The 14,350-nt window shown below is 46.9% G+C and overlaps 1 protein-coding gene across 1 annotated transcript; it reads left to right on the top strand.

Annotated features, from left to right (window-relative positions):
• Positions 1-183: 183 nt before the first annotated feature.
• On the top strand, positions 184-7,293 carry DCK (deoxycytidine kinase). The gene is made up of 7 exons (XM_027741182.2): positions 184-332; positions 1,117-1,235; positions 1,832-2,025; positions 2,722-2,869; positions 3,825-3,940; positions 4,252-4,351; positions 5,983-7,293. The coding sequence occupies exons 1-7, from the start codon at positions 263-265 to the stop codon at positions 6,007-6,009; spliced, it is 774 nt and encodes a 257-aa protein (XP_027596983.1). The 5' UTR covers positions 184-262; the 3' UTR covers positions 6,010-7,293.
• Positions 7,294-14,350: the final 7,057 nt, after the last annotated feature.

Genomic DNA, 14,350 nt, shown 5'->3' with positions numbered 1-14,350 from the left:
CCGCTGCTCTTGCCTGGGTCGGTGGGTGGGCGGACGGGCGGGCGGGGTCGGCCGCGGCGCGCGCGCGTGACGTCACGGGCCGCCCCGGCGGGCCCGCCGCTGCCGCGCGCCAAATTTAAAGGCGCGCGCGCGGGCAGGCGCGGGCTAGTCTCGCGAACCCCCCCCCCTCGCGCCCTCCCTCGCGCCCCCTCAGGCGGGTCTCGCGCCCACGCCCCCCCCCCTTCCCCTCCCCTCAGGTGCCCTCGCGCCCCCTCGGGCCGCCATGGCCACCCCGCCCAAGCGCGGGCGGCACGACCGCCGCGTCAAGAAGGTCGCCGTGGAGGGCAACATCGGTGAGTCGGGGCCGTCACCGCCTTCGCGGGGAGCGGGGGGAGTTTGGGGGGGGTCGGGGGGGGGGAAAGAGGTGGGTGTCGCGGCGCTCGGGGGGTTCGGACGTGGCTGGGGGCGGCACAGCTCTGCGGACCCCACGCTCGCCTCTCCCTCCCCTCTCTCCCTTCTGCCGGGGCTCTTCCCGCCCTGGCGGGGCGGGGTGGGGCGGCGGGGATGCTTCCACAGGGTTTTCCTGGCCCGCGAAAAAAAACCCGCAAAAAACCCCGCAGGTTTCCCCGCAAAAAAACCCCCCGCTTTTAGTCAGGTCAGGAGGCACAAACAACCCAATGCGTGAGGTCGGAGACTTTACCGCGACGCCGTAAGAATTCTACGAAACTGACGCGATTTGCGATTTTATTTACAGTTTGTGACTCATTCACCTGTTTGGCGTTGACGTTTTTTTTTTTTCCCGCACTTTTCCTGCTTGTGGCGTAAAACTCCCAGAGTCACAGAATCTCCGGAGCAGGAAGGGTCCTACTGGGATCACCAAGTCCTGGCCCTGCGCGGGACACCCCCAAAATCCCACCAGAGAGCATTGTCCAAACCCGTGTAGATGCAGATAGAGAACAACCCTGTTGCTCCATTAATTGACGGTCTGTGGAACACGATGGCCTCTGCTTCAAGTCCAGAGTGCTCGGGCATGGGCGACTGATTTGTGGGGATGGAAAGCGGAGTTGTGCAGTGGTTAAATAACACCACTGTGGGTGGTTTCTCACTGACAAATCTTCCTGAATGCTTTTCCTACAGCTGCAGGGAAATCCACCTTTGTGAGTCTTCTGAAACAAGCCAATGAGGAGTGGGAAGTGGTTCCTGAGCCCATAGCTAGATGGTGCAATGTCCAGCAAAACTCTGGAAATGATTGTGAGGTAAAAGAGAAAAAAACCCCAAATGTTCCTCTAATTTCAGAAGTCCAGTATATCCAATCCACTGGGTGTTTTTGTGATAGCAACACTTCTGCTGATTCCTTTCACAGTGTTTGAGTTCCTCTTTTCTAGTTTGTTTGGTGTATTATGGAATAAACGTTATTCAGCATCAGGATGCAAGCTCTAAAAGCACTAAAAGCCTTTTTCCTGTATCAAAGCGAGGGATGGGAAAAAGTGAGGCAGAGTTACTTGTAGCAACTCTGAACTATCCAGGTGAGTGCAGAGGGTTGTTCCTTGTGTGTGAAGGTGTCCTCTGAAATATCTAGGAAATAATGAACCACTGCTAAATGGTTTATAGTGCTGTTTTTTCTCCCAGCTACCCGTAATTCCACTGGCAATCCAGCTGCTGTCTGGTGGCCACAGTCTGCTGTGCAAGTGGCTTTTGAGGGACTTTCTTTTGATTTGGCAAAAATACAGTGTATTTTGGTAAAATCTGTGTAAACTTAACGGGGATGTGTTGCTCCTGACTTCCCCTCAGCTGCCTTCTCTCAGAGTTAGGCAGTTCATTCTCTGCTTATTTATTTCCCCTTTGAATCCAGGAGCTGAGCACGTCCCAGAAGAACGGTGGGAATGTGCTGCGGATGATGTACGAGAAGCCGGAGAGGTGGGCTTTCACCTTCCAGACCTACGCGTGTCTCAGCAGGATCCGGGCTCAGCTCAGCGTCCTCGAGGGCAAACTCCAGGACGTGGAGAATCCCGTGGTCTTCTTCGAGCGGTCTGTCTACAGCGACAGGTGTGTGGGGCCCAAGCCCTCAGGGGGAAGATGGCAGTTCTCCCAAGTAAAATCACAGGACAGTGGCGGTGGAAATGTGTCCAGGCGGGTTTGGAATGTCTCCAGAGAGGGAGATGGAATCACAGAATCAGTCAGGTTGGAAAAGACCTCTGAGGTTATCAAGCCCAACCTATGACCCAGCACCACCTTGTCAGCTAGACCATGGCACTGAGTGCCACGTCCAGTCTTTCCTTAAACACCTCCTGGGACAGTGACTGCACACCCTCCCTGGGCAGCCTGTCCCAGTGCTCTGCCACCCTCCGTGGAAAATTCTTCTTCATCTTTTTTTTTTATGGCCAATAAAAAATACACAAATAAATGCCCTGTACTGCATTTCTGGGTTCAGAAGGTGGGATTTGATAACTGAATCCCATCCCGTAGTTCTTAGGAGTTCCCTTTGCTTTAAGATACTGACAATAAACAGTGTACAAACCAGTTGTTTTGTGGGTTATTCCTGGACACCTGAGCTGTAAATGTTCCTGGTCTGTGTGGACACAGTTACAGGAGGAGGATGCCAGCTGTTTAATTCCACTCCAAGTGTACATCAGAGAGATGCTACAGATTTACTACTCAGCTTCTTCTCTAGTTACTTCAGGCAAACCAAGGATTCCTGTGTCCAAGCCACTTTGTGTTTCCATCGCTGTTTTGTGTTCCCAGGTACATCTTTGCAGCTAATTTATACGAGTCTGATTGCATGAACGAGACTGAGTGGACTATTTACCAAGACTGGCACAACTGGATGAATGAGCAGTTTGGTTCAAAGCTGGCGCTGGATGGGATCATTTATCTCAGAGCCACTCCTGAGGTGAGGGATACAAATGTGTGACTGCACAGAGAACGAGAGTCCGTGTTCTGTGCCTTGCCCCTCAGGAGTCCAGCTCAGGCTGCAGTGTTGCCCTGAACACTGTAATACTTGAGCTGTGACTAAGACTAAGTCTGGAAATACTTTAAAAAAAAGTTCTTTCAAGCGCAGCCTGTGTATTTTAAAATCAACTGTGATGATAATGATCCTCTAATTATAAAAAAGAACACATGACAACAGCAAACCAGAAAGCACCACCGGAACAAACCAAGCAACCCCGGGAAAGTACAAAATAGCTCTAGGAATAGCTATTTTGCAGGGAATATAGCTGTACAGGGAAAAGAACAATTGATGTTCTTTCAGTAATTAACCAGTCACAGCTGGTTTGGGGGGTGGGCTACGAGGCCCCTACACCTGGGGCAGTGGAGCTAAGCCAGGTGAAAGCACGTCCTGTGTGTGAGGCCTTGTGACTATGCTTTGATCTTTGGGCATCTGGTGTTTGTTTAAAAGGAGAGAACGGCATCATGAATATCTCTCTTGAGTATGAAACCTGCATGAACAGGAGAAAATGTGAGTTTAGAAGAGCTCTAATTAACCTACAGATCACGTCCATATTCCCTTGCTTCCAGTTTCCATGCTTTCAGCTTTGTTATGGTTGTAAACACTCCACAATGTAGCACACTGGATTAACTTTGAGGGCTTTTTTGTTTTTCTATTTAAGAGAAGAACATGTATTTAAATTACAAAGTACAATACTTAAACAGTTTTGGCTTGTTGTTGATGCTTTGGATGTGCTCGGGATGGGAACAAATGATTTACTGCATTGGAAAACAGTTCCTAAGAGCCAGAAATATACGGTGAGATTTGGGAATGCCTGTCTGTAATGTCAAATGGATATTTCTGTGCTCTTGGCATGCAATACACCAATTTATTTATTGTTATTATCTTTTGCCTTTAGAAATGCCTGAATAGGATTTTCGTGCGAGGAAGAGACGAGGAACAAGAAATCCCCATTGAGTATCTGGAGAAGCTTCACTACAAACATGAAAGTTGGCTCCAGCATAGGACACTGCGGTAGGGTTTGTTGAATGGTTCCTTAAGGATGGATAAATCTTTGTAAGGGTGTTCCATAATGCTTTTTCCACCAGTGAAACTCCAGCTTTTCTTATGGTTTGTAAAGCTAAACTCCAGGAACATTTCTATAATATTTCTATCAGTGCTGATGTGTCCCAGGGGCCACGCTGTAAATTCAGAACTCCTGGCTGTAATTTAGAGATGCAGTTCTTCTCGTGCGTTTCTCAACAATGGAAATGCTGGCAGGGACTTGGGTGCTGTCTGCTCTGTGTTCAGCTACTAATATTTGCTTTGTTCCTCTCCCAATACAGGACAGATTTTGACTATCTGCAGGAAATTCCAATTTTGACGCTAGATGTTAATGAAGATTTCAAAGGCAAAAAGGACAGATACGACCACATGATCGAAAAGGTAACATTTCACAAATGGTTTAGGTTACTCTAATTACACATCACTGTCCAATCATCCTTCTAAAATATTAGAGTCATGGAGTTACATGCAAGTAAGGAACAGTCTTGTAGCCTGCTGCAAAGCTTATTTTAAATCCAGGCCAAACCTTCAATATTTAACTGCGCAGGTGTTTGGTATTTGAACCCCCTTGGGATTCCAGCGAGGACAACTTGCCTTTTATCTTAGCAGTTGCAATGGCTTACAGACCTCAGCAGTGGGACACACGCTGCCTTCTGCTCTGTGGGAATAAACTGTTACCTCACAAGCAAAGCAGCTTGGTCCTTTGATCTCTGTTGATCCACCCCAAAGTGGAACTGTTCACCTGATTAAAACCAGTCTTCCTGGTTGGGCTTGGTAATCGATGGAATGACAGGACATGGCAGCTGTGGGGGGCGCCTGCTTCCCACTGCACAGGATGAGATGAGGCTCAGGAGACTAAATACGGATTTTGGAGGAGTTTATTCTGGTGTAGCTGGCAGCTTATCTGGGAATAGCCTAAGCCCTATGTGGGCCCTTTTTCTGCCATTTCCTAAGTGGGGCCCCAGAACTGCTGCACTTGATGAGCTGTGCTTTGGGCTTTAGTGTGTGCTGATGTCCCACAGAAACCCAGAGCCTGCGTGCTTCCTTGCCTCATCCGGAAACTCTGCCTGGTCTGTAAATGCAGACGAGGTTCTCCAAGTGGGATTGCTGGTGCCACTCTCTAAAGTGGAGGGTGGCTTTCTGATGATTCCTTTTAAGTTGCAGTCTTGGCACAGTTATGTGTTCCCTTCTCTACAGGAAGGGATTTGACCTCTTTTTTTTATCCCATGTCCATGAGCCCTGACCTGGGAAGGGAAGGGTCACAGTTGGAGAGTGTGGTCTAAGATCTGTTTCCATTTCTCATCAGGAATTTGGACAAAACGTTTACAGATGGGCTGTGTGTAGGAGAGCCTCTGCCAAAAGGGTTCTCTAGTAACTGGTCTATTCCATTCCATGGAGTAGCCTGGCTGGAGTGGGCAGAAAGGAGAATGCCCCCAGGTCAGGCTGTATCACAGCCTAGTTGCTAGGATGCTCCTGACACTGAAAGGCAGCAGTTGTGAGCCTGGTGTTGATCTGCAGTATCGTTTTTTTCCCAAGCACTGTGGTTTCAGTAGGTATTGCTTTATGATTTCTTTGCCAGCCTCATTCCAGGGAACCACCCTGATTAGGTGCCCTGAGTTGTTCCCTGGCATTAAATCCCAACGGTGTCCTGGCAGTGGGCGTGACTCGGTGGTTTCCAAATGACAGCTCTGTTGAGGTGGTCATTATCCTCCTCATGTTTGGGTTACACCTGCTTTTAAAGTAACTCCTTTGTGACTGCGGGCTGCAGTTCAGGACCGTGGGAGGAGTGAGCATCATTCCAGTGTGTCTCTCCCTGCACCTACTAAATTACAGGTACCGTGTCTGGGAATGTTCTTGATGGACAGGTAATGGCATGGCCAAGCCCAAGATCCTTTTTCCCTGTTTCTTTAGGTTGTGGTAAAGCATAAAGCAGTGGAGAGGTAAACAGAATTGCTGTCTGTTTCTGTTGATACACACTTAGTGTGATTGACAATATTTGTTTCTTTTTGCAGGTCAAAGAATTTTTGAGCACATTATAATCCTCTTTGAAGTGCAGACAGAGCCAAACCATTCCAAACATCTGTGTGATCAAAGTCTCAAGTGCAGCTTCTGCTTTTATAGAGGGCCTCTGGAGAGGCAGGACTCAATCCTGGTGATTTGACTGTGAGGAACAAATAAACTTTGTGAATAGGGAAATTACTAAATAAATCACTATGTCTGTTCAGTATTGTGTTAAGTAACACACGCAGATTCTGAAGAGACAAGGATTCTGAGCGTTCCCAAATATTGCACCAGTTTTTGATCAGACTGATGAGTTCTAGAGTATTTTATAGATTTTTTTTAAATTAATTTTTTATCCAGTTGCTATTTAATTTTTAAGAAGGTAGTGGTTTTTTAGATACCTTCAATGTTTTTTAGTGGCATTGATTAGTAACGCACATCTCGTTCTGAGGAAGGCAAAAGGGAAAACCATTTTTGCTGCTAAGAGAATTGCAATGTAACTTGGAGTTTTATATTTTAAGGTACCAAAAAATGTCATCTGATGATTTTGGTAGATGAAGTTCTTCACAGAATACATGAATTAAATGCAAATCAGGCTGACATCCTGTAGCTGTCAAATGAGATTTTATATTTGTTTTCAATATGCACTGCCAACTAGGATATTCAGAAGCTTTCCATTCTCTAGCATGTTTGTTTGTTGGGGTTTTTTTACCCTTTTTTTAAAGCTTTTATTAAAACAGAGCTGTTTTTGCTGTTGGTAAGTCCTCTTCTCCTGGAGAGGAAAATGTTTGCTTGCTGGGTACCGTAATAGGAAGAAGAACGTTTTCCAAATGACCTCCATCTGTAAATGATGTGCTTAGAAACCATCCCATGATCGCATTTGGGATGTCAGAGGTGGCTTCCTGCCTTTGTTCCAGCTGCTCCATGTGTTCCCTGGGCCTTCTGGGTGCTTACACCAGATCCTGCACTATTTGAAGTAGGCTGTCCTGTCTCAACTGCTTCGAGTCAGAAGGGGACACCTGTGTGGAGTGGCTGCTGCTCCTTCTTGTATTGACTGAGCCTCTTGTTGCAGGTGCAGAAAACACAAACTTGTCAGGGTGCAACATCTCAAGTGTTGCGTTTTATGAGCTGCTTTGTTCTGCTTTAAAAGTTTCTGAGTGCACAGTTGGCTTTGGAAGGCAAAATTGTATTGCAAAGCATTTTATTGTCTGCCTTGGTGCCGCTGTTACCTGCTTGTTGGAGATGAGATTTCTTGCTTTGTGGCTGGAATTGTGCTGGCTTTCCCTAACCATTGGCTGAAAAATAAAAGTGGTTGGAAAGACTTTTTCAGTGCCTAATACTGTTGGGTCTCTTGTCTCATAAAAGAAGTAATATTGTGGATTGCTGGTATGTAATACTGGTACAATGGATGACCTGAAGGTTGTGGATTCTTGGTGAATTTGGTGTAAAAAGTTATCTAAGGTTTCTGAGAAACTGACTGGCTTCAATTTTTTTTTCATGTGTGGGAAATGCACTTAAGGGAGGGACATAGGATTACAGAAAATGCATCATATGTGTAACAGTGCTCAGTACAAGTGTGTTGTATAACATTCATGTTGTGGAAAGTAGAAGGAGTCTGGCAGAAAATCTTGTGTGAGACTTGAAGGTTGCCCAGTGAAAGGAAAGATTTTAAGATCTTTGCTCCAGAAAGGAAGTGAAGTGGAATGGATGAAGATTCAGTTCAGATTTACTTGAAACACGTAGTAGAAGCTTTTAAAATATTCTTGGCAAGAGTCTGAACAGTAACAACTTATTTTGACTAACAGTGCAATTATTCCTACGGTTTCAGCTGTCAGAATTGTGGATTTAATTACAGGAATTGGAATGACAGTGCTCGTTGCAAGCAAGTAAACATGTCTGAGTTCTAATAAAGGCTTCTTTTGAAACCCATCACAGAGAGCACACAGAAATTCTGTGGCAGGTTATCTGCAGCCTGTTCCAGAAAGCTTTACAGAATCTCTGCCTGCCAAGTTTGGGTTGGAAGGAGCGAAGTCATGACCAATTATTAGAATGTTTTTAATTGGTGTGCAGAAAAAAACAATACCAAACCCCAAACACACACCCCACCGGCCCCCGAGCTTCTGGGGGCTCTGGAAGTGGCTGGGCTGGAGCACACGAAGCTGTATGTAGGACACACAGCACCAGGGATGGCCTGAGACTCGGCTTAAACCTCAGCTCCAACAGTACCTCAGCCTTCTGAATCTGTCAGTATTTCCTTGGCTTAAATCCATTCCCAGACTACCACAAACCAGGACTGTTCTGTTGGGTTTTGCCTATTAGAGATGCGAAAATTTTCTGCGCTGGTGTCTGCTGTTTGGGTGAGGATGGTTTTTCAGCCTTTGGGTGTTGTGTCCCTTTCTCTTGCCTCGGGTGAGAGATACTCGGATGGAATTGCCTAGGAATGCTTGCTTGTTTTAATCAATTGTCATCGTGATGGGGAAGCAAAATCGGGATGTGGGTTTCTTCTGGTTAGGATGTGGATTAAATGACTGATTAGTGCTGTTTTAGTTGTGACGCAGGTACCCGGGTGAGCAGTGGTCTTTGTATTGCCTTGTTTTATTCTCAGTCCTTGTGGTTGTTTTCTGTATGGTGCATTTTAAGTTCTCTTCATAGAAACGCTGCTTAGGACAGCAACCCATTTTATAGGTAGAACCTAATTTTCTATAGTTCTGTGTCAGTTACTTATTTGTACTGTTTTCTGTTTACTTAAGCAGACTTCACAGTAACGGGATTGTATATAAAATGTGATTAGTATTGAGAGGATCCTGTTCTTTTTCCAGTAATTAGACACTGAGGAGTCTCCTTGTGAAGTAAAATGACCCAAGAGAAGCTCACCATAAACTGTTAAGCATAGACCAGGGAAGTCTGTATGTATGTGCAGTAATTAAGAATATCTTATCAAAAACCAGTGTGCAAGTGCCTGTGCCAAGGGGTTTCGGCATAGCCAGGTATAGGGACTCCCAGGTGATTTTTCCCAGCTCCCGTTTAGACTCTCTGCATGACCACAAGTAAATAAATCACTCTTTGCCTCGGTCTTTTCATCTTTAAAATATTGATACCTCCCCATGCCTTCAGGAGGCCGGGAGGATGCGCTAGTTAATATTGATGGGCTCTTTTGTAGGTCTGAAGTGCTCTGTTAAATAATTGAGGGGGAAGGCAGCCCTGGTTTTAGGTTTTTTCTCTGGGATGTTCGGATGCCCCTGGCCCAGATTCATGGCCAGAGGAACTTATTTATTTGTTCAAAAGATACTAAAAGCCATCAGTGCAACGTTGGCTGTATTGAAGTTAGTTTGCTGAAAAGTACAGCTGCTGAAAACACTGTTTGTGAGGAGAGGAAACATAGGAGTAGTTGGATCTTGAAATAAAGACTGATGGCAAAAGCTGTGCTGCAGTCCCTGTAGCTATAGAGGCAACGGGGAGAAATCCGTGCTGGAATCTGCCACAGGAGGTCATCGTGTCCCTGGGTCTCACTCGCTGGGCTGGCTGCGAGAGGAGCATTAGGGCTTTAACAGTGAATGGCTGTGGAAAAGGTAAAGAAGGAAGAGGTCACTTCCTCTCTGGGCCAGAGCAAAAACATAAAACTGATGAATTAATACTCTACTGAATGAGATAAATCTTGCTGTGGGGAGGGAGGGAGGGGAATAAAGCAAACCCCGCTGGATTAAGTGAACGACTAGAAAAGGCTGAGTTAATGGGAGGGGTTTGGTCAGCAGAAGGTCTTCCGTGCAGCCACCAGCTGTTTGTGTGCTGTGAGTGAATATTAGCACATGGATAACACTAATCCCGGGGTGTCTGAGCCGTGGCAGCCTTTAGCTCCGAGCTATCCGGCCCAGACACAGCCCTGAGCAGCGCTGGGAAGGAAAGCACTGACCAGTTCTGCTGCATGAGGCCCTGCATGTGCCAAATGAACCTGACCTGGGGATGCTGGTTCAAATGCACTAGTGACGAGGAGTGTGGATTCCACACCGGGAGTAAGCAGTGAAGGGCTTTTTTTTTTCCCTTAGGTTGGTATAATGTAATGCTCAGAGCCCAAATTGGAGGCTGTTGTAGTGTGCAGGTGACTTTTGTTCTTGGGTCTAAGTTTTGGTTCGTGGTTTAGGGAACACGAGAGCAGTGTAAATAAGAACGTGGTGCATGGTAAAAGAGTGCAGGCTGTATTACCTGTTCATTGGATTTCTGCTGACTGCTCTTCCCAATGTCCTGGGCAGGCTGGACGTTCCATATACGTATCTCCAGGATGTCAAGGCTGTGCAGCTTGCACCATGGATGTTTGCTGGCTCATAGCACTGACTGGCTCGGAAAAAGGCAGTTGGTTCCTGAGGGTTATTTACCAAGATGATGCCACTGCAGCTCTTTCAGAGGACATGCTGTGCTTTCTCCTGTCCTGCATTTTGTGCTTCTCTCTCTGATTTCCTTCTGAGCTGTTGTGACTTGTCTTTTAGTAGCTGCTAAAACCACGATCTTGTACAAGTCATAACAGACGTGTTAAAGCCAGTGTTTAACTTGGATGCAGCCTCCTTGAGGATGTGGCTTCTGCCCTGTTCTACTTGGGTGTCTTAGGTGTTCTAGTCCTCTTTTCCCAGCAGTTCTGCTGAGTTAGCCCACCTGATTGCTGGGGCTCTTCCTAACTCCTCCTGTTTTCAGCACTGTCCATGGATGTGCGCTGACAATGAGCCCTTTTTGCCGTAATTCCAGATTTGCCTCCTCTGGTTTGTTAAAACGATGGCTGTTGCTCCCTGCTGAGCCTCCCCTGCACCTGTGGCACGTGTGGCGTTGTCCTCGCTGTGGCTCGTGGCCTTTACCCCGACCCCTCAGCCCAGCACAGCGGCCTCAGGTCATTGACTGGCTTGTTGGTCAGTCACCTGTGTCCTGTCCGAGCTGCGCCTCGTGAGGAGAACGCCCGCGCTCACAGAAAGCAGGACCTGACTCCTTAGGTATCATCCCTGAGCTGCAACGCTGCTGCTTTCCTCAGGGCTTCCTGCAATGGTCCAGCATAGTCGGGTAGGTGTTCCAGGTGCACTGGTCCTTGCCAAAGTTTCTGTGGGCTGGGACATGGGAATATAGCTCAGTTTTGTGGAACTGAGCAGTTTTAGGTCTTGGAGAGTGAACTGAGGTTCCTTGAGGCTGAGAGCTCCCCTTTCCTCAGGTACTCTCCATTGTCAGTGTGCCTTGTGCTGCTGTGTGTGTAAGTGCTGAGATGCTATGGCATGGTACACTCTGGAGATTAATTCTTACTGTGCTTGCCAAATCTCATGGCTGTATCACCACTTAAACCTGGGTGATACACATTTGCTGTTCTTTAACTGGTGTAAGTAATGGCTTTTGATGAGATCTGTTAATGACTTGCAGTTAGCCTCTGCCTGCGGAGGGGCCGATGGAATTTGTCCATGCTGGAGCTGAGTCACTAGCTCTTCCCATCTAAAAGTTTCCTTTCCTCCGAAGGTTGCTCACCCATGATACACTCAGAGTGATAATGCATCTTGCTTTTATGTTTTATTGACGGTCTGCACTTGCCCGTTGCTCTCAGATGAGGACACCTCCAGTGTCTGGTTGCACTGTTGGCTTTAAATACTGCTGTTAGCATTGCTTTTGGGATCGCCGGTACAGTCCAGCTGGAATCATATCGGCAGGAGGTCAGGAAGCTTTGCTCAAAGTGTAACAATTGTGTTTGCTTGTTGTGGAACACACACTGAAGGTGTCTGGATTTTTCAAAGCCCTTCCATGGAACCCTCCTTTTAGCCACTTTTGTCAGGAATTTTCTGTGTCTCTGCTTTTGTTGTGCTGCCTGTGAGGGTTTTTTGTTTGTCTGTTCTACTCAGCTTGTCTCTAGTGCTGGAGTATAACCCAGTGCTCCCTCCTCCTCTGTTGTGCCACTTCCCATGGGCTGAACCTTTGCATTCCATTTCCCTACACTGGCACATACGTTGGATGGGAGCACCTGCACTGTGCTGTCACTTCACCTCCTCAGCTCCAAGCCTTGATATTTAGGCTAAAGTATTGGCTGTTCCCATCCTGATCCTTGCCTCAGATAGCTGTAATTGTTTTAGGTTTTGGAAGACATTTCTGTAGGGGATTAGATCTGTCCTATGACATTTCCTGCTGGCTGGAATAAGATATCCCTTGAATGATCTTTGCTTTCACTAGGAAGTACTTAAAGTCTTGAAATTCGATGTAGACACCAGAATTCTCAGCCTCTTAATGTAAGTACTGATTTTCACTTCTGCTTCTTGGTTTCAGGATGTTATGTTTGGTGATTTTTTTTTTTTTTTTTTGTTTTGGACAGTGTAACCCCCCCAAACCTTTCAGTGCTCTCTCATCTCTGTTACCAGTTGGCAGATCACAGCACTGGTTAAAAAATGACTGTTACCAATGCATGTAGTTTGGTCTAAGTTGTTGTTATTGTCGTGTTTGTTTGTTTGGGTTTTTTTTGTGGGCTGTTTGTAAAAATAGCTTTAATCTGAAATAATCCCCAAACTGTTAGTATTTGGTAGTCCTTGGTTCCAGGGGTGACTGCTGCTGACAGTGCGAGGTCTTGGACAGGTTGCTGTTCCGAGCATGACTCATCCACAGCACCTGTACTGCTGATAGCAAGGTGTGCCTCGAGGTTTGTTCCGTATTTTTAACCTTTTCACTGCTGTGGAGGTGGTTGGGGAGGATGGAAGGAGCTAAAGGGAAGTTCTCAGTGGCTGTTTTTTAAAGGGAAGGGGGTTGAGGTGGCTGTTAAGGGAAATAGATTTCGTTACGAGGCAGATGTTGGACAGGGAGATGCTCATATGGTAGAGCTGACTCTCTTCTTACTGATATGACTCTTACAGTTTTATTCATCTGGCATGATATGAGAGAGAATGAGATGCCTTGGACTGAATCTTTGGCTCATGTTCATTATCAAAGCTTCATTTCCAAAATAGCTCCATAGAAATCAAACCAAGGAACAGAGATCATAGAGACGGAGAAGCTTTGAATCCTTACAGGAAACAGCGCTGCTGTAATCCGTGGGGAGACTGAGGTATTTGTAGGCTAGCTTTGAAGCAGGCTATTGCTAAATGGAATCCATTAGGATCTCTGTGGCACGCACAATCCACCGGGAGTCTTGGGAAATAAGACTGGAGTGGCTTGCACACAGTGGCTGGGGCTTGTGGGGCCGTGCTCCCACAGGGACACAACCACGGGTTCTGCCTCAGCAGCACCGTGTGCTGGGGACATTCGTGTCAAAAGGCAGCGTTTCATCAGCGCTTCTGATTTGCACAGCCACGAGAGAGGAGAATCCCATCCACAGGATGGGTTTTTTTGGTCCTTCAGTGGTCAGAAGGAGTGTTCTCGGCTGTTTTGAGACACCCGTGTTGACTGGCAGATTTGGAACTTGTGGACTAGCAGTCCTTAGTGCTGCTTCAGGGCACTTTCACAGATATGCTTTTATGGAACCAGTGTCAGCCTCCTGAGAGCTTTTGCTGTCAGCTTTTGCAAATCCTTTGGATCTGCAGCCTCCAGCTTGGAGTTGGCTTGGACTGGAGCTATTGCTTTGAATTACAGTGTGTTCCTTATTGAAATGACTGAGCGAGGGGTGGGAATGGGCAACAACCTGAATAAAGCAGAACACGTCACGTAACTCACTGAGGGAACGAGGTGAGCAGAGACTAGACTCAGTAGCTTTACAGACCTTAGAAAGAAATTGATTGATGGAATTTTACTTCCAGGTTTGGAAGTAAAATGCTGAAAGGTCTGCTCAGTAGTGAGGGGTTTTTGTTGTTGCTAAAGAAGGATAAAAATTTACCTGCTTTTCTGTAGCTGACAACTGTACCAGGAAGTGGGAAGTGTCAGCTAAAGGCATGCCTGAAGAGCTATTGCAGTATATGGAGTTTAGCTCCCATACCTGATGGAAGGGAAGAGGGACAGGGAGGGGGTTAGCAATGTTCTGTGCCTCTAACCTGTTACCTTGAGTGGTTGCCAAAGCACTCAGAGAGCAGGTGGGTGCTGAGCTCCTGCCTTGCCAGTGACTCGGCAAAACCTCTGTGCTGGCTCCTGCGTGCTGGACTAGTGAGGGAGCAACAGTGGGAGAACAAAGGCAAGGGTAAGTCCCTCGAGGAAGTTTAAGATCCTTGCTTTTCTCTCTCTCTAGAAGGTCTGTGTGTCCTGGGCCAATTCCCAAGGGAGCTGTTTGGTGTTCTGCTCCTCGTAGATGGTGGAAGAAGGGGCTGAGCAGCCTTGCTGTGAGCCTACCGTGACGATGAAGTGGGACACGCTCTGCCTTATCAGTTCCATATCTAGACCCAGGGCACTGCTGCCACTCGAGGGTCATGCAAGTAGGAGAAGCAGTTTCCAAGGGGCTGGATGCTCCAGAGA

This window comes from Pipra filicauda, unplaced genomic scaffold, assembly GCF_003945595.2.
Source record: "Pipra filicauda isolate LSUMZ 115617 unplaced genomic scaffold, ASM394559v2 scaffold347_size1265977_pilon, whole genome shotgun sequence".
Classification (NCBI taxonomy): Eukaryota; Metazoa; Chordata; class Aves; order Passeriformes; family Pipridae; genus Pipra; species Pipra filicauda.
This window is presented reverse-complemented; position numbering and strand designations above follow the sequence as displayed.